A 26,014-nucleotide genomic window follows, 5' to 3' on the forward strand; every position below is an offset into this window, starting at 1 on the left:
CTGCCCGAGGGGTCTCGGCTTTACAACTTTGCCGAGCAGCTACTTGGTCAGGGGCAAACACGTTTGCTAAATTCTACAAATTTGATACCCTGGCTGAGGAGGACCTGGAGTTCTCTCATTCGGTGCTGCAGAGTCATCCGCACTCTCCCGCCCGTTTGGGAGCTTTGGTATAATCCCCATGGTCCTTACGGAGTTCCCAGCATCCACTAGGACGTCAGAGAAAATAAGAATTTACTTACCGATAATTCTATTTCTCGTAGTCCGTAGTGGATGCTGGGCGCCCATCCCAAGTGCGGATTGTCTGCAATACTTGTACATAGTTATTGTTACAAAAATCGGGTTATTATTGTTGTGAGCCATCTTTTCAGAGGCTCCTCTGTTATCATGCTGTTAACTGGGTTCAGATCACAGGTTGTACGGTGTGGCTGGTATGAGTCTTACCCGGGATTCAAAATCCTTCCTTATTGTGTACGCTCGTCCGGGCACAGTATCCTAACTGAGGCTTGGAGGAGGGTCATAGGGGGAGGAGCCAGTGCACACCAGGTAGTCCTAAAGCTTTTACTTTTGTGCCCAGTCTCCTGCGGAGCCGCTATTCCCCATGGTCCTTACGGAGTTCCCAGCATTCACTACGGACTACGAGAAATAGAATTATCGGTAAGTAAATTCTTATTTTTAAATGGCAACCTATGGTACAATAAAATTCATAATTTTCCACATAACCAAATGGGACTTCAATACTTGTAATTGCTACCAATCTTGATGCTACGGACCCTTTGTATTTTCTTAACACAACAACACAGGTACAAGATTTACACACACCTCTTTTGGTTATTTCTCAATTCAAACTGTTTATCAGCATCAGAGTATACCTTGGCCATACGCCACCTTATGTTTTTGTTTTTTTTTCAAACAGTTTTGTTTTCTTAATATACCTGTATTACTTTTATCAAAATTTCAACGTTTCCTGGATGTTTGATTAATTCCCCCTGTGCACTTGTGACAAATTAGCTGAAGATATTTACCCACAATTCAAAAATATGACATACATGTATGGTACCTTAAAAAATTACTTCTGACTGACTTCCCAACTGGACATCCACAGATACATACAAGAAGCGCTGAGTCAAGTGAGCAGGTAGAAATCTACACATTAAATCTCACCGTTTTTTTATCAGCGGTTCCTGAGAAATCAGAGGATTTGTTGCCAGTGGAGGAGATGCTGGAAGATCCCGGACGAGCCCCCAGAAATGTTAGGGTACTTTGACCACTCTAGGTCTGGTCTATCAACTCTCTTCAGTCATCAGTCAGAATTCTGTACTTTTAGCAACCGGTTGGAGGTCAGAAAATGAAAAGATCACACACAGGTTTATGTGTAACCTTGAGAGATCATGCTGACCTGCCCAGGGCACGTTAGGGGTTTATTTTATACTTCGTGAACAAAGAAACAATGTGTGCCAATAACTTTAGCCAATCAGAATATACCATGTATGTCTTGGAATATGAAATACATCAACTGTCATATAAGATTAGAATTGGCAATTAGAGCATCTTTGAATATGTTTTATTGCTTCTCGTGCTTATCAGCCTTCCGGACATATAGACAAGACATCCTTTCTGATGGTCAAATGGTCAGGGTCCCACTGTTCTCGATGTTCAGACATATTGGCGATCTGCCTGACTGGCCTTGAATACATCTTGTGTTGTATGCCCTTGAACAATTCATGCTTTGGATATAATATTCTGAGTAAATAGATTCTAAATATCTGTGCAGTATTTAAGGATTCATCAATACATTTGATGTGATTAACAGTAAATATCTTTAATCAATGCGAAAAAGCTTGAATCAATATATTATTGCTATACTGCGAAAGCTCTTACACTATCACTGACGACGTAGCTGAGCTGCCATCACCACCATAATTTTGGTAAACACCCTTGGAGCTGTGGCAAGTCCAAAGGGTAGTGCCTAAAACTGAAAATGTTGCTGGAGGATTGCAAACCTGAGACAGCACCTAATGAGAAGGTACATGTAGATAAGCATCCTGAATATCCAGGGACACCATGAAATCCCCCGACTCCATTGCCAGGATAATGGTTCATAATGTTTCCATATGGAATCGAGGCACCCAAATATATTTGATGAGAGCTTTGAGATTGAGAATGAGTCGGTGAGACCCATTTGGTTTCTGAACTAGGAACAGGGTTGAATAGAAACCTAGTCCTCACTGTGTTGCAGGAGCTGGTACGATCACTCCTTACTGTAGCAACTTCTGAATTGCCTCTAGAGCCCTGGCCTTCGTTGCCACTGATGGCGAGCTGGTACAAAAGAACTGTTGAGGGGGATGCTTCTTGAAGGAGAAGGAGTACCCGTGAGACACCGCATCTTGCACCCCCAGATAGAGGCCCGTGCTGTCAGGCAGGAGAATTGTCTTCTGGCTTGGAAGTCAGGAGCCTGGTAGGCCAAGTCTGTTTGGTCTTAGACTTGTGTACAGAGGGAAAAAGTAGCAGGTGCACTATCTCACACTAGCTCAACCTGTAGTAACCAGAGGCACTTAGCATATTCCTGGCCAGGGCTATGAGCTTACCCACCGCATCAAGCAGAGTAGCACCTCACTACCTAATTAAGGTGTGCAAATTAGGGCCCTTTTCCCTCTGTAACTGATGTATTCATACATTTTTGAAGGTAGGAGACACCTTCACCCTAATTTAGCACCCTGCCCCACCCACCCCTCTGATTTTAAATAGTCCAACACTCTAGCCTTTACATTTGGAATGAGCACACTGAGGTAAGACTCCTACATTTTGTTTAATATGGCAGTCCATAATGGGGGGAATTCTCTGGGGTGCGGGGCTCCCTGTGCCTGCCGTTACTGGGTGTCCCTGGGGCATCGCAATTTAACACTATTTCTCTAACGTCCTAGTGGATGCTGGGGACTCCGTAAGGACCATGGGGAATAGCGGGCTCCGCAGGAGACTGGGCACTCTAAAGAAAGATTAAGTACTATCTGGTGTGCACTGGCTCCTCCCTCTATGCCCCTCCTCCAGACCTCAGTTAGAATCTGTGCCCGGACAGAGCTGGGTGCTTTTAGTGAGCTCTCCTGAGCTTGCTAATAAGAAAGTATTTTAGATAGGTTTTTTTTTATTTTCAGAGAGCTTCTGCTGGCAACAGACTCTCTGCTACGTGGGACTGAGGGGAGAGAAGCAAACCTACTAACTGCGGCTAGGTTGCGCTTCTTATGCTACTGGACACCATTAGCTCCAGAGGGATCGAACACAGGACCTGACCTTGTCGTCCGTTCCCGGAGCCGCGCCGCCGTCCCCCTCGCAGAGCCAGAAGACAGAAGCCGGCAGAAGCGGAGAAGACTCCTGTCTTCACATGAGGTAGCGCACAGCACTGCAACTGTGCGCCATTGCGCCCACACTAACCCACACACTCCGGTCACTGTAGGGTGCAGGGCGCAGGGGGGGCGCCCTGGGCAGCAATTGATACCTCCTGGCGAAAGCTGCATATAGACAGTGGGACACTGTTATATGTATGAGCCCCCGCCATTTATTTTACAAAAAATCGCGGGACAGAAGCCCGCCGCTGAGGGGGCAGGGCCTTCTTCCTCAGCACTCACCAGCGCCATTTTCCTTCCACAGCTCCGCTGAGAGGAAGCTCCCCAGGCTCTCCCCTGCAGAATCACGGTAGAAAGGGTAAAAAAGAGAGGGGGGGCACATAAATTTAGGCGCATTAATCATAATACAGCAGCTACTGGGTAAACACTAAGTTACTATGTAATCCCTGGGTTATATAGCGCTGGGGTGTGTGCTGGCATACTCTCTCTCTGTCTCTCCAAAAGGCCTGGTGGGGGTCCTGTCCTCATTTAGAGCTTCCCCTGTGTGTGTGGTGTGTCGGTACGCGTGTGTCGACATGTTTGACGAAGAGGGCTATGTGGAGGCAGAGCAAGTGCAGTTGACTGACGTGTCGCCGCCGACGGTGCCGATATGTGAAAGGTGTTAAATGATAATGTAAACTCCTTACATAAAAGGTTGGATAAGGCTGATACCTCGGGCCAGTCAGGGTCTCAACCCATGCCTGATCCTACAGCGCAGAGACCCTCAGGGTCTCAAAAGCGCCCGCTATCCAAAATGGTTGACACAGATGTCGACACGGATTCTGACTCCAGTATCGACGATGATGATGCAAAATTGCAACCGAAAATGACAAAAGCTATACGTTACATGATTATAGCGATGAAGGATGTTTTACACATATCAGAGGTAAACCCTGTCCCTGACAAGAAGGTTTATATGTATGGGGAGAAAAAGCAAGAGGTGACTTTTCCCCCTTCACATGAGTTAAATGAGTTATGTGAAAGAGCGTGGGATTCCCCAGATAAGAAAGTCCTGATTTCCAAAAGGTTACTTATGGCGTACCCTTTCCCGCCAGAGGACAGGGTGCGCTGGGAATCCTCCCCTAGGGTAGATAAAGCTCTCACACGCTTATCTAAGAAGGTGGCCCTGCCGTCGCAGGATACAGCCACCCTAAAGGATCCTGCAGATAGAAAGCAGGAAAGTATCCTGAAATCTGTTTATACACATTCAGGGACTCTACTGAGGCCGGCAATTGCGTCGGCGTGGATGTGTAGTGCTGTAGCAGCGTGGACAGATAATCTGTCTGAGGAAATGGATACCTTGGACAGGGATACCATTATGCTGACCCTGGGGCATATAAAAGACGCTGTCCTATATATGAGGGATGCCCAGAGGGACATTTGCCTACTGGGCTCTAGAATTAATGCAATGTCAATTTCTGCCAGGAGGGTCCTGTGGACTCGGCAGTGGACAGGTGATGCCGACTCCAAAAATCACAGGGAGGTGTTACCTTACAAGGGTGAGGAATTGTTTGGGGACGGTCTCTCGGACCTGGTTTCCACAGCTATTGCTGGGAAGTCAAACTTTTTGCCATATATTCCCTCACAACCTAAGAAAGCACCGTATTACCAAATGCAGTCCTTTCGCGCACAAAGAAGCAAGAAGGTCAGAGGTGCTTCCTTTCTTGCTAGCGGCAGGGGTAGAGGAAAAAAGCTGCACCTTACAGCTAGTTCCCAGGAACAGAAGTCCTCCCCGGCCTCCACTAAATCCACCGCATGACGCTGGGGCTCCATGGGTGGAGCCAGGAGCGGTGGGGGCGCGTCTCCGACATTTCAGCCACCAGTGGGTTCGCTCACAGGTGGATCCCTGGGCCATACAGATTGTGTCTCAGGGATACAAGCTGGAATTCGAGGTGATGCCACCTCAACGTTACCTAAAATCGGCCCTGCCAGCTTCCCCCATAGAAAGGGAAGTAGTGGTAGCGGCAATTCACAAGCTATTTCTCCAGCAGGTGGTGGTAAAGGTTCCCCTTCTTCAACAGGGAAAGGGATACTATTCCACAATGTTTGTGGTACCGAAACCGGACGGTTCGGTCAGACCTATATTAAATTTAAAGTCCCTGAACATTTATCTGAAAAGATTCAAGTTCAAAATGGAATCGCTCAGAGCGGTCATTGCAAGCCTGGAAGAGGGGGATTTTATGGTGTCTCTGGACATCAAGGATGCTTACTTGCATGTCCCCATTTATCCGCCTCATCAGGAGTACCTCAGATTTGTGGTACAGGACTGTCATTACCAATTCCAGACGTTGCCGTTTGGGCTCTCCACGGCACCGAGAATATTTACCAAGGTAATGGCAGAAATTATTGTGATCCTGAGAAAGCAAGGAGTCACAGTTATCCCATACTTGGACGATCTCCTCATAAAGGCGAGGTCAAGGGAGCAGTTGCAGATCAGCGTAGCGCACTCTCACGAAGTGTTGCAACAGCATGGCTGGATTCTGAATATCCCAAAGTCGCAGCTGATTCCTACGACGCGTCTGCCCTTTCTGGGCATGATTCTGGACACAGACCAGAAGAAGGTGTTTCTCCCGACGGAGAAGGCTCAAGAGCTTGTGACTCTAGTCAGAGACCTCTTAAAACCGAAACAGGTGTCAGTGCATCACTGCACGCGAGTCCTGGGAAAGATGGTGGCATCGTACGAAGCCATTCCCTTCAGCAGGTTCCATGCGAGGATCTTTCAATGGGATCTGTTGGACAAATGGTCCGGATCGCATCTTCAGATGCATCGGCTGATCACCCTGTCCCCCAGGGCCAGGGTGTCTCTTCTGTGGTGGCTACAGAGTGCTCACCTTCACGAGGGCCGCAGGTTCGGCATACAGGACTGGGTCCTGGTGACCACGGATGCGAGCCTCCGAGGGTGGGGGGCAGTCACTCAGGGAAGAAACTTCCAAGGGTTGTGGTCAAGTCAGGAGGCTTGTCTGCACATAAATATCCTGGAACTAAGGGCCATATTCAGCGCCCTGAGTCAAGCGGAGCCCCTGCTTCGCAACCAACCGGTGCTGATTCAGTCAGACAACATCACCGCGGTAGCTCATGTAAACCGCCAGGGCGGCACAAGAAGCAGAGTCGCGATGGCGGAAGCCACCAGGATTCTTCGGTGGGCGGAGAATCACGTACAAGCACTGTCAGCAGTGTTCATTCCGGGGGGGGGACAACTGGGAAGCAGACTTCCTTAGCAGGCATGACCTTCACCCGGGAGAGTGGGGACTTCATCACGAAGTCTTCATTCAGATTACAAATCAATGGGAACTGCAACAGGTAGACATGATGGCATCCCGTCTCAACAAAAAGCTACAACGGTATTGCGCCAGGTCAAGAGACCCTCAGGCGATAGCTGTGGACGCCCTGGTAACACCGTGGGTGTTCCAGTCGGTCTATGCGTTTCCTCCTCTTCCTCTCATACCCAAGGTGCTGAGAATCGTAAGAAGAGGAGGAGTGAGAACAATACTCATTGTTCCGGATTGGCCAAGAAGGCCTTGGTACCCGGAACTGCAAGAAATGCTCACAGAGGACCCATGGCCTCTGCCTCTCAGACAGGACCTGTTGCAACAGGGGCCCTGCCTGTTCCAAGACTCACCGCGGCTGCGTTTGACGACATGGCGGTTGAACGCCGGATCCTAGCGGAAAAAGGCATTCCGGAGGAAGTTATTCCTACGCTGATAAAGGCTAGGAAGGACGTGACAGCAAAGCATTATCACCGCATATGGCGAAAAATGTTGCTTGGTGTGAGGCCAGGAAGGCCCCTACAGAGGACTGGGCAGATTTCTGCACTTTCTACAGTCTGGAGTGACTATGGGCTTGAAGTTGGGGTCCATAAAGGTCCAGATTTCGGCCCTATCCATTTTCTTTCAAAAAGAACTGGCTTCTCTTCCTGAGGTTCAGACGTTTGTTAAGGGAGTGCTGCATATTCAGCCCCCTTTTGTGCCACCAGTGGCACCTTGGGATCTCAACGTGGTGTTGGGTTTCCTAAAATCCCACTGGTTTGAACCACTTAAGACCGTGGAGCTAAAGTATCTCACGTGGAAGGTGGTCATGCTATTGGCCTTAGCTTCGGCTAGGCGTGTGTCAGAATTGGCGGCTTTGTCATGTAAAAGCCCCTATCTGGTTTTTCATATGGACAGGGCAGAATTGCGGACTCGTCCCCAATTTCTGCCAAAGGTGGTGTCATCTTTTCATTTGAACCAACCTATTGTAGTGCCTGCGGCTACTCGTGACTTGGAGGATTCCAGGTTACTAGATGTAGTCAGGGCCTTGAAGATTTATGTAGCCAGAACGGCTGGAGTCAGGAAAACTGACTCGCTGTTTATCCTATATGCTCCCAACAAGTTGGGTGCTCCTGCTTCAAAGCAAACCGTTGCCCGCTGGATCTGTAACACGATTCAGCAGGCTCATTCTGCGGCTGGATTGCCGCATCCAAAATCAGTGAAAGCCCATTCCACAAGGAAGGTGGGCTCTTCTTGGGCGGCTGCCCGAGGGGTCTCGGCTTTACAGCTTTGCCGAGCTGCTACTTGGTCGGGTTCAAACACATTTGCAAAATTCTACAAGTTTGATACCATGGCTGAGGAGGACCTTGAGTTTGCCGATTCGGTGCTGCAGAGTCATCCGCACTCTCCCGCCTGTTTGGGAGCTTTGGTATAATCCCCATGGTCCTTACGGAGTCCCCAGCATCCACTAGGACGTTAGAGAAAAGAAGATTTTACTCACCGATAAATCTATTTCTCGTAGTCCGTAGTGGATGCTGGGTGCCCGTCCCAAGTGCGGACTTCTTCTGCAATACTTATTTAAGCAATAACTATATACAAGGGTTATGTTATGGTTGCATCAGGTTTGTCTGATACTCTGTTGTTGTTCATACTGTTGACTGGATAAGTGTATCACAAGTTATACGGTGTGATTTGGTGTGGCTGGTATGAGTCTTACCCGGGATTCCAAAATCCTTTCCTTATAATGTCTGCTCTTCCGGGCACAGTTTCCTTAACTGAGGTCTGGAGGAGGGGCATAGAGGGAGGAGCCAGTGCACACCAGATAGTACTAAATCTTTCTTTAGAGTGCCCAGTCTCCTGCGGAGCCCGCTATTCCCCATGGTCCTTACGGAGTCCCCAGCATCCACTACAGACTACGAGAAATAGATTTACCGGTGAGTAAAATCTTCTTTTCATCACTCCATGGCACTTAGTTTGATATATATATATATATATATATATATATATATATATATATATATATATATATATATATGTGTGTGTAACACCTTCACATAATTTTCTTTTACTCCTCACATTATTCTCAAGCAGAGTAGCACCTCACTACCTAATTAAGGTGTGCAAATTAGGGCCCTTTTCCCTTGGTCTTAGACTTAACAGTTTTATTTGATTGCTTGACATAAGCCTTTCCCTTTGCTTTACCTTGGACCCGAAAGGACTGGAAAGCAGGGAATCTAGGTTTCAAAGTAGATGTCGAAGGAAACCCAGCTTTTATAGGGTTTGCTTCAGACAATAGAATATTGTCCAATTCTGTACCAAAGAGAATATTTCCGACAAAGGGTAGAGATTCCAATACCTTCTTGGATTCCGAGTCAGCCTTCCATGAACGTAGCAAAACAGCCCTGCGAGTTGCTACTGAGAAGCTGATGCTTGAGAAGCTAATATTCCCAAATCCAGGGCTGCTTCTTCCATATAGGCAGCTGCTTGCTTTATGTTAGCTATATGGGATAACTGTTCTGTTGTTCCAGGAACTGAGAAATCATACTCCAAAGCTTCCACCCAGCCTGCCACTGCCTTAGCCACCCAAGATGTGGGTCATAGCTGGTCTTGTACTTGACCGTTAGGGAAAATACATTCTTAAGACAGCCATCAATTTTTCTGTCTGTTGCATCATTTAATGATGTTGAAGGCAGAGGTAATGTAGATCTACGGACCAGTCGAACTACGTGAGCATCTATCTTGGGAGGTACTTCCCTCTTTAGACAGTCTAAAGGTGGGAGAGGATAGTAAGAAACCATTTTTTTATTTTTTTTGTATCTTAAATTTCTTACTGGGTGTTAGCCGAGCCTCTTGTATGATTTCTGTCAATTATTCTGAGTTTGGAAATTCCGTTTTTACTGTTTTTGGACATTTAAAGATTGGAGCCTTAGACTTTAGTACAGGTTCTACTACCTCTTCCATTGAGAAAATGGTTTTTACTGCACCAATTAACTCGGGTATATCTACTGAGGTATGGTGCTCCTCTACCTCAAGAGAAGACTCAGAGTGAGAGGATCCAGCTTCATCTGAAGTATCCTCTGATTCTGAAAACTGTAGATTGTGAAGGTGGTGCCCTATGTCTATCTGTTTTCAGATCCCTGGGCTGTCTGCCTGTAACAACTGCTGAAAGGCAGCCGAGGTCCGGGCCAAATCTTGGACGGAGTGTGACAGTACATTCATCCATGGAGGTTGTATAGATGTAGAAGGATTATGTGGGAACCCCACACCTGGAGATACAGCCGGAGCAGCCAAGCGATCCACTATATTCAATAAAACTTGTGCAAAAGATGCCCAGAGGGGTTCTTTTGCTTGAAAAGGTTCCTGGCCTAAGGCGTGTTTGTTAAAAAGTTTATGGTTATTCATGAAACTATAACATTTTGCACATAACCCTTCCTGCACCAAGTCTTGAGGGGCTAACCCAGCTTTGCAGGACTAACATGATATCAATATGGGTGTTGCATCGTTACCCTTGCCTCGTGAGGACATAGTAACAATATTTTACACACAACAGTGTAACAATCCGCAGCAATGTGATAGCCTTTACTTATGTATATTTAAAGTGAAGTACAATCAGAACCTACCCTGCATTGCACCAGCATTTAGGGTATGAAACAAAGAGAGAGACTGATCAGAAAAAAGTTTTAAAGTCAGGCAGCAGCACTAGCAAACATTCACATATAATGCATAATGCATATAGTATACATTTGCAATTGAGCACATTTTCAACTACACAATACACTAAGGTAGGTAGGAAAACAATACTGCATTACCCGGCACCAGGAAGCGGGATAGAGGGAGACTAGAGTATGTAGACGCACAGCGTATAATACGGTAAGATATGTTCACAGTCACTCATTTGCATTAGGCACTTATTCAACTACGCAATACCTAAGAGGTAGGTAGGAAATCCGCGCTGTATCACCTGCCTCTGTAGAGCAGGAAACATGGAGACTAGAACGCCACTTCCTTATTCAATAAAATCACACAATAAACGGCTATCCGTAACAGACGCACCAGTGAACACAGCTGCACAGCGACTCTGCCGTTCTAAGTGTACTAAGGGGCTAATTCAGACCTGATCGCTGCTGTGTATGTTCGCACAGCAGCATTCAGGTCTGAAGTGCGCCGACGGCTGTCTTAGCCCTGCAATCGCCTCTGCCTGATTGACTGGCAGAGGTGGTCGCTGGATGGAAGGGGGCGGGCTGCCAGCGTTTGGCCGCAGTTTAGGGGGCACGGTCTGGGCAACGCAGGCATGCCTGGGCCGTGGTGGCGGCGGCTGCATGATGTCACATGCAGTCGCTATGGCAGCGATTAGTAGCTCCCCACCAGCGCGCAGGAGCTGAACTGGCTGGGAGCTACACCTACAGTACAAAAGCATCGCCGCTGTGCGATGTTTTTGTACTTGTATGACAGGGTAGGGCCTGACATGCGGGGCAGACTAGCACTGTACTGAGCGTCCCCCCGCATGTCAGGGAAGCTGATCGTAAATTTAGCATATCTACGATCAGGTTTGAATCACCCCCTTAGTCTCCTTACGTCACAGACTGAAGCGAGTAAATGCAGTTCATGGCAGGAAACTCAGAGGAAACTGGTCATGAACTGGGGGGAGGGGGACACCCACCCCAGGGATCGCTGTCTCATTAACCCCCAGAGCCTTTGATCCTTGAGGTCTAGCGCTGGTGCACCCGAGGTGGACAACTGCGTCACTGACTGTCCGGTAGTCTCCCAACCTGAGACAGTAAGGCTGCATTAAATGCGTTTTAAACCGCTAATCAGAAACCGATGCCTTACCTTCTCCCTGTGCTCCGGCCACAGTCTGGGATCGTCAGCGTGGACCTGCTATTACATCCAGCTGGCGCCCGCTGTAACAACAGTGTTTACACAAAGGTAACTGTTGTTGCGACACCAGCGGGAAGTTGTTGGAGCAACTTTGTCAGTGTGTATAAGATGCATATTAAAGTCACACAAAAAAACAGCCGTACCAAACAAAAAAACTGAGGGGCACATTTATTAAGCTTGATAAAGTGGAAGGTGATAAAGCACCGGCCAGTCAGCTCTTAACTGTAATTTTTCAAACCCAGCCTGTGGTATGGTAGTTAGGAGCTGATTGGCTGGTGCTTTATCACCGTGTAATTTCACTTCACCAGGCTTAATAAATCTGCCCCTGAGTTCCCTGAGCGTGGTTATAGGGAGGCTGGACCAATGCATGCTGGGGTGTGGGTCCCCCTGGACTGTTGTGGCTGTTTTGCCTCAGGAGCAACACATATTAACACTTATTTTCATATTTACTTTCATCCCTATCGTGTGTTTTGTTTCAATGTAATTTATTTCCTTCCGTCACTTTTCACTACTTTACCTCTCACTACTTTATCTCTCACTTCATTATCTCCCACTAATTTACCCCTGCTCTTTTCAGCAGCCTCTCTCACTAACCTATATTCACTTTTTCACTATATATTTTTTCACTTTTGTGTTGCCCTGGGGTCACTCAGCTGCATCATTTTGGGGGGTCCTGCGCCCTAGATTTGTACCCCCCAAAATGTTAGGGACTTGCCCGACTAATAAGGACGCGGTGGGCAAGCCGTTACTTATGGGCATAATTATGCGAAGAACCTCGCTCAAAATGCAAAATTTTATTGCAATGATTATTATTAATAAATATGTTATGTTTGAATTGTGCACCTGCAACCTTTTTCTTTGCATGCTGTGTGCCCCAAAAGATTTAACCATTTGTTGCCTGATCCTTTGACGCCACCTACGACCCAATGTATATCCTGTGGATACAACTGTGGACCATGACGGAGAAAAATATGCTGTATTTTACTTTATGACTAAAAGAGTAAAATTACAGTTTACTCTAGCTAATATATATATTTTCTTCCTTTTTAGCACTGTGCTCCCGAAAGAACTTCCCAGACCCAGATGTTTGCTGACAACAGAGCTTTGAATGACAGCAGGGATCTTTCTGACCAGTTTGACAAACTGGGAAATGATAGACTTGTGTTATCAGTAGAAGGAGCTGCAGAACTGCTGACAAATAAGTTCAGGCTCCTTTTTAAAGCTGGATTTTATTTTTATATGATGCACTGGAATTTTTCTACTGCTACCCCTCCCTCGGCCAGCATTACTGTGTTTCCGGATACTTATGCAGTGTACAATAGCATTCCACTGTAACCTGTACTGGGAACGTGTGTGGTTACATAGACTTTGCCTTAACTGGAACTTTACACTGAACCTGTGGTCAAAGGTGTTTCTGTTGATGATCATTAATGTTTGCTGCTCTAAGACTGAGGTTATAGAGTTGTTATCTTGATCATGGCAAAGGAATTTACTCATCTTGGATTTTCATGGCAATGTGTGTGGAGATTTACACCTGCACCCTGTGTAAGACTTACCCCCAATGTCATAAAGTAGTCATAGTGTACGATTTGGGGATTTACTGTGTCTCATACCAACACCAGCTACTGCATTACTTTTAGGGGCAACATTACGAGTAGCAGGAATCTGGGTTAAGTCTGCTGTATTGTGCTCTCAGAACCGACACACTGTGGGTACTCTGTTGTGTGATAAACTGGAGTACTTTCTTTGGATGGGATAGTCCAGTGTCATGTGGGGAAACCCAGTTTTGTTTGACAACAGCCTCTGCAGTTTTGTTTTTTCTGTTTATAAAGAATCTTTGTTTTGTATTATAGGTTGGCTTTAAATGTGAATTTGTTTTTACATTTCTTGCAGGTTTTCAGTAGGTTTGAGAGGTTGTTCCTATATAGTTCCTGCAGGAGATCTGTCTAATGCACATTTTTACTATGTTATTTTAAGATCTCATAGGACAGTCTTGTAGTAGCCCGGTAGGTAAGTAGCATCACACAAGTTATGGAATTGATCGGTACTTATATTGTTTGGATAACCTCCTAGACCAGAGGTTCCCAAACTGTGTGCCGTGGCTCCCTGGGGTGCCTCGGGACACTTGCAGGGGTGCCCTGGGTTGGTGGTCCAGGACCAATTCAAATTATTCATGGTCAATATAATAGGCAAAACCAGTGCAGGGGGCTGGCAGTCATAAAATATGTGGCCAAACAGAAGCAAATCTTGTCCCTCACCACACAACTGACCCTAAGGATGACATATAAACGCGATCTACTTAATGTAATATTTCTTTCGAAATTTCTCAATAAGAAATTTTTGGCCTAGGGGTGCCGTGAAAAAAAATCTGATATTCTAGGGCGCTGTGATTCAAAAAAGTTTGGAAACCGCTGTCCTACACTTACAGTATGTAACACTTCCATATACGAGAAATAAGACTAAAGCTAATTTTGTTCACACTGGAACTAAGTAGATTAAAAAAAACTATTTTTTGTTATTTTATACATCACAAGATACTTAGGAAAATATATACTCAAAGGTAAACTGTAGCGATATTAGATATGACTGGCGTTCAGTGACCATTTAAAGACAGGAGAACTAATAATTTCCACTAGAGGTGTATTCTTTATAATACACACATTTTTTCATGAACTCGGAAGTTATGACAGCAGATCTTCTAGTCAAAAAATTATGGAATAATGTACTCGGCATTGTAACCGATATGGATGTTAGAAGTCACTGAAGGGTTCGAAGACTCAATAAAATGCCGTAGACTGAGAGCTTTTATACTGGCTGCAGAAATCCAAGGTGTAACTAATGTCATCTGTAACTTACAGTAGGGAGGTACACTTGTAACACACGAACAATGTAATGATGACTTGTAGGACTTATTTTATTCAGATAATAATGTTTATACATATATTCATGCATATTATTAATGAAAAGGATACATACTGACCTTAGCTGTACAGGCGTTGGATGGGACTTTGTGTAAGAAATGAGGAAAATGCTGCATCATAACGGTAACTAGTCATGGGGTAAATGTTTGAAGCACTGATAAGTGGAGAAGCTGCCCATGGCAACTAATCAGCATTGAAGTAACATTTATAATTTGCATACTATAAAATTATACAGAAGCTGATTGGTTGCCATGGGCAACTTCTCCACTGGCTCACTTCTCCACTCTTATCACTGCTTCAAACATTTACCCCATATTGTGGTAATGTACAGTATATTCGGCTAATCCTCTGGCTGTTGCAGTCTGTAAAACCCTGTAATGGAGGCATTCCAGGAATACACAGTTTATAAACAATTGTTAGCTATGTATACATTTTCCTCTAGAACAAAGGAAAGTTGACAAATTGTGTAATTTGTATAATGTCGTTTTACACTTGATATGACGTTGCCTACATTGTGTTTGTGCTAGTAAGCAGAGCACAGCAACATTTATTATTACAGATACAGTAATTACTGAACTTTGCTTACTCTTCATAAACCTCTGTTACTGCTTAATGTCCTTTCATGAGGGGATTAAAACTCCAGCACTTTAACTCACTGTAACATTGTAGCATATGACACACTGGATAACACAACATTTCTGAGTGATACTTTCTCTTTAAATTTAGTTGTCTTTTATAGCCTCCTATTACTGTCTTTATTGGAGTCTGCACAAAATATTCTGAAATATCCATTTATTTTTATTGGTTTCTATTTTTAAACACTAACTGGTATTTTTACTCTTTTGATATGTAAAACTTTTGCTGTAGATCAAAGTAACTTATTTTTTATCAAGATTGTTCTTTGTCACTATTGCTTTTTTTCACTACACTTCTAGTCCATTAGCAACCTCTTTTTAGCATCCGTTTCATAGTGGACACCCGAATCTGTAATTAACACAACTCATCTGTGAAATATTGTTCTGCTCTTTTCCATATAAAGATACCTAAAGTCTCATTTGTGTCTGTGTCTGTTTCCATTTAATATGAAAACTGTCCTCAACACTTGTTGACAGAGTTGTAATATAGTCCGATCACTGTGCATCTTCTGTTCACTGACCTTTCTTTCTGCTATGTAGCTCTATATATATATATATATATATATATATAGTGGAAATACAACCTGGGGCGAGCCCACAATGGGCTTCGTTGCGCTCGCCCCCCCCTCCTGCCGGCATTCTGGTGGTCGGGATTCCATACGTGTATATATGTATGTATGTATGTATATATATATATATATATATATATATATTTATTTATTATTATTTTTATTTATATACTTATTGTTTCAAATATACGTTTTTGTATAGGGGAGTAAATTAGACTCTGTACATGAAACATTAATTTCTGGATCACACACACAACTGAGAAGTAAGGATGGAAAAAAATGTTTAATTGTTATGATCTCATTTAAATTGACATTATTAAATAATGGTTACGGTAGATTTACCTTGATAACTCTATTTCTCTTACGTCGTAGAGGATGCTGGGGTCCATTTAGTACCATGGGGTATAGACTTGTCCTTTGGGAGCCACTGGCACTTTAAGAGTTTAATAGTGTGGGCTGGCCCCTCCCTCTATGCCCCTCCTACCAGACTCAGTTTAGAAAATGTGCCCGGAGGAGCCGGTCACAGCTAGGGGAGCTCCTAGGAGTTTTTCTAGTTTTTTCTAAGAGTTGTTAGGTACAGGAAGGCTGTTGGCAACAGCCTTCCTGCTTTGTAGGACTTAGGGGGGGGGAGTAGGAACCAACTCTTGCAGTTAATGGTTCTCTATCTCCGCTGACAGGACACTGAGCTCCTGAGGCTGCTGATCGCAAGCTCACGAGGCGACCGCTCACTCCCGCAGCACGGCCGCCACCCCCTAACAGAGCCAGAACAAAGAAGAGTGGTGAGTACAGTGACGGTGGCTCGGTTAGTGGGTCGCCGGCGGGAATGGTGGCACAAGAGTGGGAGCGCAGCTCTGACAGGCTGCGCTCCATGAGGGCTCAGCAACATGCATATGTAGACGCTATTGAGGGGCGTCCTGGGCCAGCACGATCACCCTAAGACTGGTAAATATAGCTAATGGTCTAATTCTGCTGTTAGCATCAAAGACCTCAGACCAGTATAATCTAATTGTGCGGGAAGCCGCGCGCCATTACAGGGGGCTTGGCTTCTCCTTAGAGTGGATCCAGCACTCACCAGCGCCATTTTCTCCCTGCAGATCACTGAAGCAGGATGCTGACGGGGAGCGCTGGCCCCCACATAACTCCAGTTATCCTCTGCGGTACCAGGGTGTTATAGCCGGGGGTGGGAGAGTGTAGTTCGTACTAATTAACCTATCAAGGTTGGTTAGTCAGCGCCGGGCTTTTATCATAACTGCCCACAGGGGCGCTGTGTGGCTGGCTCCTTATACTCTGTGACTCTCTGAAGGTACTCTGGGGAAAACGGTGTCTGACATTTTCCTGTATGTGTGTGTAAGTGAATATATCCACATTACCATGTCTAAGGGCTCTGTGTCATGTGCTGCAGAGTGTATCTTCTCCTGAGGAGTCTATCCCATGTACTCAGGACTGCAATCTGCTTTCCCAGCCTTCTGAATTCGAACCCCCATGGGTGGATTCTTTAAGGGGAATGATATCCCAGATTTCATCAAGGATGTCACATAATGAGAAAGAGACGCAGTTTTTGAGAAAATCTGTAGAAGGTTTGAAGTATTTAGCTCCCACTACTTCCTCAAATACCCCACCTACATACCCGCAAAAACGTACACTTGTCCAGATAATGTAAGTTGACACTGATACAGGGGACGGTGATGGGGATATGCAGGGGGGTGATGCATCCCTTGCTAAAGGGGTGCAGTTAATGAGTGAAGCCATTAGGGATGTTTTACGTATTTCTGAGAAGGTACCTGAACAAGAAGAGGAATCTTATTTTACAGCAAATAGGAAATCCTCGCTTACCTTCCCTGCTTCTAAGGAGTTAAACTTTTTATTTGAAAAATCCTGGGAAAAGCCAGAGAGAAAAAAATCCAGATCCCTAAAAGAATTCTCATTGCTTTCCCATTTTCTGAAGAGGATAGAAAGAAGTGGGAAACCCCACCTATAGTAGACGCTTCTGTATCTAGGTTTGTTTAAAAAAGGTGGTTTTACCTGTCCCTGGTTCAACTGCCTTAAAGGAGCGGGCTAAACTGCAAGATTGAGACTACACTCAAATCACTATACACTGCTACAGACGTGGCTTTAAGGCCCACTATTGCTTGTGCTTGGATTTCTAAAGCCATAGTAAAGTGGTCAGGCACATTACTAGAGGACATAGATACTATGGATAGGAGTGACATTGACTTGTTTTTACGTCACAGGATTCTGCATGTTTCATGGTGGAGGCCATGAAGGACCCTGGCATGCTGAATGCAAGGGCTACTTCCATGGCGGTCTTGGCACGCCGAGGACTCTGGCTATGCCAATAGACTGCGGATGCAGAATCCAAGAAAAGTGTGGAGAACCTAGCCTTCACAGGTCAGGTCCTGTTTGGGGACGCATTGGATGCGTGGCTCTCCATGGCAACTGCGGGTAAATCAACCTTTCTCCCCTCAGCAGCACCACCGACTAGGAGATCTTATCCTGCATCTACACTGCAGTCCTTTCGGACCGCAAAATTTAAAAAATCCAAATCCCCTTCCACCTTCTTTAGGGGTGGTCGGGGAAAATCCAGAAAACCTGCACCAACAGGTTCTAAGGAACAGAAACCAGGTTCTGATTCCTCAAAATCTTCAGCATGACGGTGGACCTCCCTGCCTGGAGATCAGGCAGGTGGGAGCGAGACTAAAAGATTTCCGTCACATCTGGGCATCATCATGCCTAGACCCCTGGGTGACGGACATTGTTACCCACGGCTACAGACTGGAGTTCCAGGAACTCCCACCTCACAGATTCTTCAAATCATGCTTACCAGATTCGCTGACAGAAAGTGCTATCCTACAGGAAGCCATTCAAAAATTGGTCCAAACAAATGTTATTGTTCCAGTTCCACCTCACCTAAAACACAAAGGTTATTACGCAAACCTGTTTGTGGTACCGAAACCGGACGGTTCGTTAAGGCTGATATTAAACCTAAAGTCATTAAAGCCCTACTTGAGGGAATTCAAATTCAAGATGGAGTCTCTGAGAGCCGTGATCTCAGGACTGGAGAAGGGGGAATTCCTGGTATCCCTGGGTATCAAGGATATGTACCTTCACATTCTGATCTGGCCGTCTTACCAGGCTTATCTAAGATTTGCACTGCAGGATTGTCACTATCTGTTCCAGGCACTGCTTTTTGGCCTCTCCACAGCAACGAGGGTGTTCACCAAGGTCATGGCAGAGATGAAGCTACTCCTCCGCAGGCAAGGAGTGAACATAATTCCATATCTGGACAATCTGCTGATAAAAGCATCTTCCAGGGAGAGGTTGTTGCAGAGTATTGCTCTCTCAACTCGTCTACTCCAGGATCATGGGTGGATCCTGAACCTTTCAAAGTCACATTTGGAGCCGACAAGGAGACTGCCCTTCCTGGGGATGATACTCGGTAGAGAAAGCGTTGGTGATCCAATCAATGGTATGGGATGTCCTGAACCCAGTCCGGGTATTGGTTCATCAGTACATTTGCCTTCTGGGGAAGATGGTAGCCTCCTACGAGGTGACAATGCTAAATTCCTTTGTCGTATAAACAACCCTTTATGAAGCTAAGAACACTGTACGCTGTTTACTTAAGAAGTACCGTAATGGTACGCTAGTTGCGTAACGATCGCTCAGCCGTAGGCGAGACGCTCAAGCGTCACGTTCGCTCACGGCCCAGGGATCACAGGACACGTTATTGGCTATGACTAGAGTAATGATTCGCTATGGCGTAGCTTACGCTCGAGACCACGAGGAGGTCACCAGCGGCGCAGACGCTCACAACGCTATACCTTAATGTTTAAACCTTATACCAAAGAAATACACAGAATACCTTAATGTGAGTACAGGGTGTAAGTGCAACCTTGTGTAACCTGACTAACTACAAAGCTGCTTGAGCGTCACCGACGCTCAAGTGAACACTTAACACTATAGGAAATACACAGATGCTGGTTTAGGTTCCAAAGCCTATTAACTGTATTATATCTAATATACTTGTAAAAGGGGATAACAGTACAAATGATACACTACAATATAACAGAGACTTCCTAACCACAGAACTAAACAATAAATACAAAAAGACAATACTACACTGACCTAAATGCAATACAATACTATCTAATACAATACAATACTAGCCTAGTCTAGGGGAGATATGAGAGAACAGAACAGAGAGAGAGAGAGAGATGAGATGAGAGAAATTGGCTCACAGAAAGACAATGATTACGGAGAGAAACTTACGCACAAAGGGTATGATCGCCTGCGCCTCGATATCCAGCTCCCGGCTATCAGCAGATAACCGTTGATGAGAGAGTGAGAGCTGGATGTGGTCGGCCTGCCTATTTATGCCCCACACACAATGCAATCTCCTGGTCCTACAATCCCATTGTCCATTGGCCGAAGGAATTCGGCCCTGCATCATAACAAAAGGTCATAGGGTGATTCATACAGGTGGGCTGTGACGATTTCCAACAGCTCAGGTGGGTGGGAAAGTGGGTTTCCCGCCGCATACCTGAGTATGTGTAAATAATAGAAATGGACATAAACTTCTTATGTCCATAACTATTCGCACGAGCGATTAATACGCTCCAAACCAACACCGGAATATTGCTAATTAAATACTCTTCCGATGGGTACCAAACACTGCTGTTTGATTCCTGTTAGACCCTTCGTACGATATAAAGAGGGATTCCTCAGCTCTGGGACATTGTATTTTAACCAAACTTTCAGAATCTATCAAAGGGACCATGATCTATAAACTACATTAATTGTGAAAATATGTAACGAATGAGTCGCACGCTACGACTATATAAACTCTACCGTAAATACGCATACCGTGCCTGCGAGTGCACGCTATTGCGGGTATGCGCCTCCACGGGAGAGCGTACGCACGCGCAGCGCGGACCAGTGTGCGGTGCAAATATGGCAACGTGCATTGAGACATTTTTCTGACTTTGACAGTCCACCCTTTGGCAGTCAATAATAACTGCCACAAAACATTTAAGGAGAAAAATGTAAGTCAGGGGTTAATTGATTTCCATGGTTGGGTAAGGGAGGAGAGAGGAGAAGGTGTGAAGAGGGTATGACCTAGTGAGATAGCAGAAGCATGTGTGTATGAATCCATGTTTGGGGGGTCATGTATCATCGTGCCGTACGTGTTGTAAATCAAGCTTCGAGGTATTGCGAAGTATACATTTGAATTCCTTCTTATCCTGTGGTACAGGTCTGTGGATGGGCTGTCAAACTTTACCGAGCTCTTTTCGGATTTTGAACAAAATGGGGAGCACATTTTAGTTGATGATACATGAGTGGGGGAGGTATGTGGTTGCTGATATCTGTGCCTGTATTCCCTATCGTCTATGTGTGTCATTACCTGAGGGTTGTAGAGATGAAGATAAAGAACACTTACGAAAAATGCAATGATATTCTATGTCAGGGAAATGTACATCTGTTGTTGAAGTTGTGTTCGGTATCTGTTGAGAGTCGTCTTCTTTGCGCTGTTTTGCTCCTTAGGCATGAGCAACAAGCTTTGTCAGTGCCATCAGATTTACAAAAATGTTGGGCTAGCGTGAGTTTAAAAATACTAGGGAAACTGGGGATCCATGGCAAAGTTCATCAAGTGTCCATATTTAAAGTTGTCAAATCTTCTTCTTTGGTCAATCCGTTGTCTGTATACATCTCGTCTCGTCAGCTTCCTCGTCCAAGGGGGTCTTTGTATCTGGGAGAAAAGCAGAAAAACAGGTGAAAGAAACGGACCGTATAATCGCATTTTCATCACATTCTGGTTTCTATCATTGGGTCATAAATCAAATCCAGGTTAATTACAGTTTCCTCACTCCTCAAGCTCATCACTTTTGTACTTTGTTTGCACCTCATTAAAGCCTGCCCGCATCTAAATATCAATCCAATCGATATAACGACACCCAAGATACATAGTAGAAACTTTCCAACATCCATTATGACTCCTTGAGCCCAGTCTCCTAAACCGGAGAACCAATTTCGCGGGTTCAACCATGACACCCAACCAGTCAGCTCATTACCTACAGCAGCAAGGGTGAGATTGTGTTTTCGACGAAATTCCCACTTCAATTGGAGAATATCGTCCATCTTTTGGTCTATGACCTCTACCGGATCCTCGGTGCTATTTGTGATATACGTGCAACACTTTATGCCGTACTGTGTTGCCAATGTAACACAATATCCGCCTGTTACTGCTGTAAGATAATTAAGAACCATCCTATGCTGAACTAGTTCTGTTTTATAAGCTTGAAGTTCTCTTCCAGTGTATCTAAACGTGTCATCATACATTTCAGTGATATTATCTAACAAATTGGCGAGTGCGGAAATGTATTTATAATTCATCACACCTCGAGCGGTGCGAGTGAAATCTAACGCTACCAGAACCTGAATCCCGGTGGATTCATGGATAAGATCAGAGGCCGGATGCTCTAACCTTTCTGACAGTTGTCTTTTAACTCGGTGCTCGTAATGAGTGTGAGTATAAGGAGCTTGGGCACCACGGTGTATGTCCTTCATTTTGTCATGTGTAACAGTCATCACTTCAGGCAATACTTTTCCAATATAACACAATCCTTCAGAGTTTGGGGCAAGCCACTTGTACGCCTTTCTCCCGCATATGAAATATGCATCATCGGGGAGAACATATGGGACGGAGAAGGACATGACCATGTTACAAACCTTCCAGGTGAAATCTCCTGACCCTAATTCTTCCATCTGCCTAATGCACGTATCGGTTTGTACGATATGTGCACAGTATCCTGGTGATACCTCTCCAACTCTAGTAATCCTATTTCCTAAGGTATATCGATACCGGAAAGATTTTCCTCTACTGGCTATGTGGCGTACGAGCTCTGTATCTGTAGGCATTCTATCTGCTCTGTGTGAAAAGGTCATGGTGTGGTTACTCCATGACACTTCCCAATTTCCCGGTTTTCTAGGATTGGAGATGTTAAAACATAAGAGGGACCTATCCACATGGTATTGGTGGAGCTTCAAACTAGGAGGGCTGGAGATGTTAAACCTCCGGTCCACCGGTCTCCCACCACTTAGCTCAAGTACCTCCCCTAACGTTAAAGGAAATGGTACTAGCCCTGATTTGCTGTGACCCTGAGGTACTTGAGAGCATACCCAACAATCTGTTTGGTTTAACACGTTACCCACTAAGGAGTGATAGTCACTCAATGGATGCCGGTCTATATGGATATTAAAACTAGATTGGCATTTCTTTATGCATCCATCTTCAACCAGATTATCACAGAGCCTACAGATACAATTTTCTTCAGCTAACAATCCATCACAATTTCTTCTATCGGATCGTTTTCTGATACTCGCCTTTGCTTGTTGGTTTGGTTGATCTTGGAAAACTACACCTCCATCATCATAATCGGAACCCATTCCAGAACCTCTTTCGACCTCTATGGTACTCTCGCCGGAACAGACTGCTCTGGTCAACATCATGGTTAACATCAAAATCCGGATCACAGTCTCTTGGGGCAAGTCCATCTTTGAGGAGGAAATAGAGAAGAATGAGAAGGGGGAAAAAGAAATTTTAAGGGAGAGGGGCTGGGAAGTGGAGAAAAACAATAAAAGGGAGAAGGGAGTCGACAACTGCTTTCGGTCTTCAAGGCTCAGGTGCCGCCTCAGTCCTCCTGGAACAGACACTCTAGTGATACAACCTCTACCGTCTGTTCCTTATCACGGGACTTCTCTGGATCAGCAACCTTTTTGCAGTGGGATGAATGGACCCAAGTCTCTCTCTCAGCAACCTTCAATGCTGTGGTGCTGGTCAATAAGACCTGGTATGGTCCTTCCCATCTATCAATAAGACAACCTGAGCGTACAAAATTTCGTATCATTACATAATCCCCAGGTTCAATGTCATGACAATTACTATCTGGTAAATCAGGAATCACCAACTTCAGATTATCATTTTGATTCCTCAACTGTTTACTCATGTTAATCAAGTATTTTACAGTTACTTCATTGTTACATTTCAAATCATCCTGAGGGTTAATCATGACATGCGGTTGTCGACCAAACAGAATTTCAAAAGGGGACAGGTTAAGAGGGGACCTGGGAGTGGTTCTGATGCTATACAAAACAATGGGTAAAGCTTCTGGCCACGTCAATCCTGTCTCTGCCATTACTTTACTCAATTTATTTTTAATAGTGCTGTTCACTCTTTCGACCTTCGCACTCGCCTGTGGACGGTACGGAGTGTGCAGCTTACTATCAATTCCCATCAATTTACACATTCCTTGAAAGACATCACCTGTAAAATGGGTACCCCTATCACTTTCAATGATTCTAGGGATACCATATCTACATACAAATTCCTGCACAATTTTCTTAGCTGTAAACATAGCGGTATTTGTAGCTGCTGGAAAAGCTTCGACCCAATTCGAGAAAACATCTATACAGACAAGTACATATTTCAAATTTCTACATGGGGGTAATTGAATGAAGTCAATTTGTATTACCTGGAAAGGGCCGCCGGCAGGTGGGATATGGGATGGTTCTGTAGGTATTGCTTTTCCAATATTCTTTCTCAGACAGGTAAGGCATGACATTGCTCTTTTACCCGCATGAGAGGAGAATCCTGGGGCGCACCAGTATGCTCTTACCAATTTGCACATCCCCTCCTTGCCTAGATGAGTCAGCCCGTGAGCTGCTTCAGCCAGACATGGAAGGTATGCCCTGGGGGCCACTGGTTTACCATGTCCATCCGTCCAGAGCCCTGAGGACTCCTGGCCATATCCCTTTGCCTTCCAGACTGCTCTTTCCTGTGTGGAACACAAATTCTGCATCTCACACAACTTCTGTGTGTTGATGGTATTAAATACCATCAACTGTGTGGTGTTTGTCCGTGTGGGGGTAGCAGCTGCAAGCTTTGCGGCTTCGTCTGCTCGGCTGTTACCAAGGGATACTGGGTCTTGGCTATATGTATGTGCTTTACATTTGATAACAGCCACTCTGTCGGGTTCCTGTATCGCTGTTAGAAGCCTTTTTATGTGAGCTGCATGCGCTATCGGTGTACCAGCTGCCGTCATGAAATTTCTGAGACGCCATAGCGCTCCGAAATCATGTACTACCCCGAACGCGTATCTAGAATCGGTGTAGATATTGGCAGACTTACCCTTAGCCAATTCACATGCTCTGGTTAGGGCGACCAGTTCAGCAACCTGGGCTGAGTGAGGTGGGCCTAGCGGTTCCGCTTCTATGGTGTCTTGGTCATCTACGACTGCGTATCCAGTACACAAGTCTCCCGAGTCTGACTGTCTGTGACAACTACCGTCCGTGTAGAACGTGAGTTCTGCATCTTCCAGTGGATTGTCACTGATGTCAGGCCTTGCGGTAAAATTTTGGGTCAAATATTCCATACAATCATGTGTATCTTCCTTTGCATTAAATCCTCCTTCCCCATCACTCTCACCTCCCACCCTTTGTGCCTGACCAGGCACACCTGGGAGGAATGTTGCAGGGTTTAATGCGCTGCATCTCCTTATGGTGATGTTTACTGGGGCCATTAATGCCAATTCCCATCTCGTAAACCTTGCTGATGAGACGTGTCTGGTTTGGGCAGAATTCAATAAGGCAGATACCGCATGCGGTGTATGGATTGTGAGGTTGTGGCCTAGCACAACATCTTCGCTTTTTGTCACTAGCAATGCTATCGCCGCAACGCTACGCAAGCATGTGGGGAGGGATCGCGCTACCGTGTCTAGCTGAGCGCTGTAGTATGCAATTGGCCTGCTGGCATCACCGTGTTTTTGTGTTAGTACACCTGCTGCGCACCCAGCACTTTCTGTTCCGTATAGTTCAAAGGGTTTCCCATAGTCTGGCATACCTAGTGCTGGTGCCTGCGTTAGACACTGTTTGAGTCTCTCAAATGCTGTTTCGGATTCGTCTGTATGCGAAATCCGATCAGGTTTGTTTGAAGAGACCATTTCCTGCAAAGGTAGCGCCAATATGGAAAACCCTGGGATCCAATTACGGCAATACCCACACATTCCTAAAAACGTCCTGATCTGTTGTTGGGTTTGTGGCAGTGTCATGTCTCTAATGGCTTGGATTCTATCAGCGGTCAGGTGTCTCAGTCCTTGTGTTAGACAGTGTCCCAAATATTTTACCTTAGCTTGGCATAATTGCAACTTGTCTTTGGAAACCTTGTGACCTGTGTCTGAAAGATGAAACAGGAGCTGTTTCGTATCCTTCAGAGATGCTTCCAGTGAATCTGAACACAGTAATAAATCGTCCACATACTGTATCAATACTGATCCACTGTCTGGTTGGAAAGACTGTAAACAATCATGCAAAGCCTGAGAAAATATACTTGGACTGTCT

The 26,014-nt window shown here is 45.2% G+C and overlaps 1 protein-coding gene across 2 annotated transcripts in view; it reads left to right on the forward strand.

Annotated features, from left to right (window-relative positions):
* The window catches only part of EPB41L5 (erythrocyte membrane protein band 4.1 like 5), a 562,556-nt gene extending 547,081 nt beyond the window's left edge, over nt 1-15,475 (forward strand). For both annotated transcript variants that reach the window (XM_063933986.1, XM_063933985.1), the window contains exon 25: nt 12,551-15,475. In XM_063933986.1, coding sequence (XP_063790056.1) covers nt 12,551-12,608 — 58 coding nt within the window. In that variant the 3' untranslated portion in view covers nt 12,609-15,475. The remainder of the gene's footprint in view (nt 1-12,550) is intronic.
* The last annotated feature ends 10,539 nt before the right edge of the window (nt 15,476-26,014 follow it).

Source organism: Pseudophryne corroboree, chromosome 7 (genome assembly GCF_028390025.1).
Source record: "Pseudophryne corroboree isolate aPseCor3 chromosome 7, aPseCor3.hap2, whole genome shotgun sequence".
Classification (NCBI taxonomy): Eukaryota; Metazoa; Chordata; class Amphibia; order Anura; family Myobatrachidae; genus Pseudophryne; species Pseudophryne corroboree.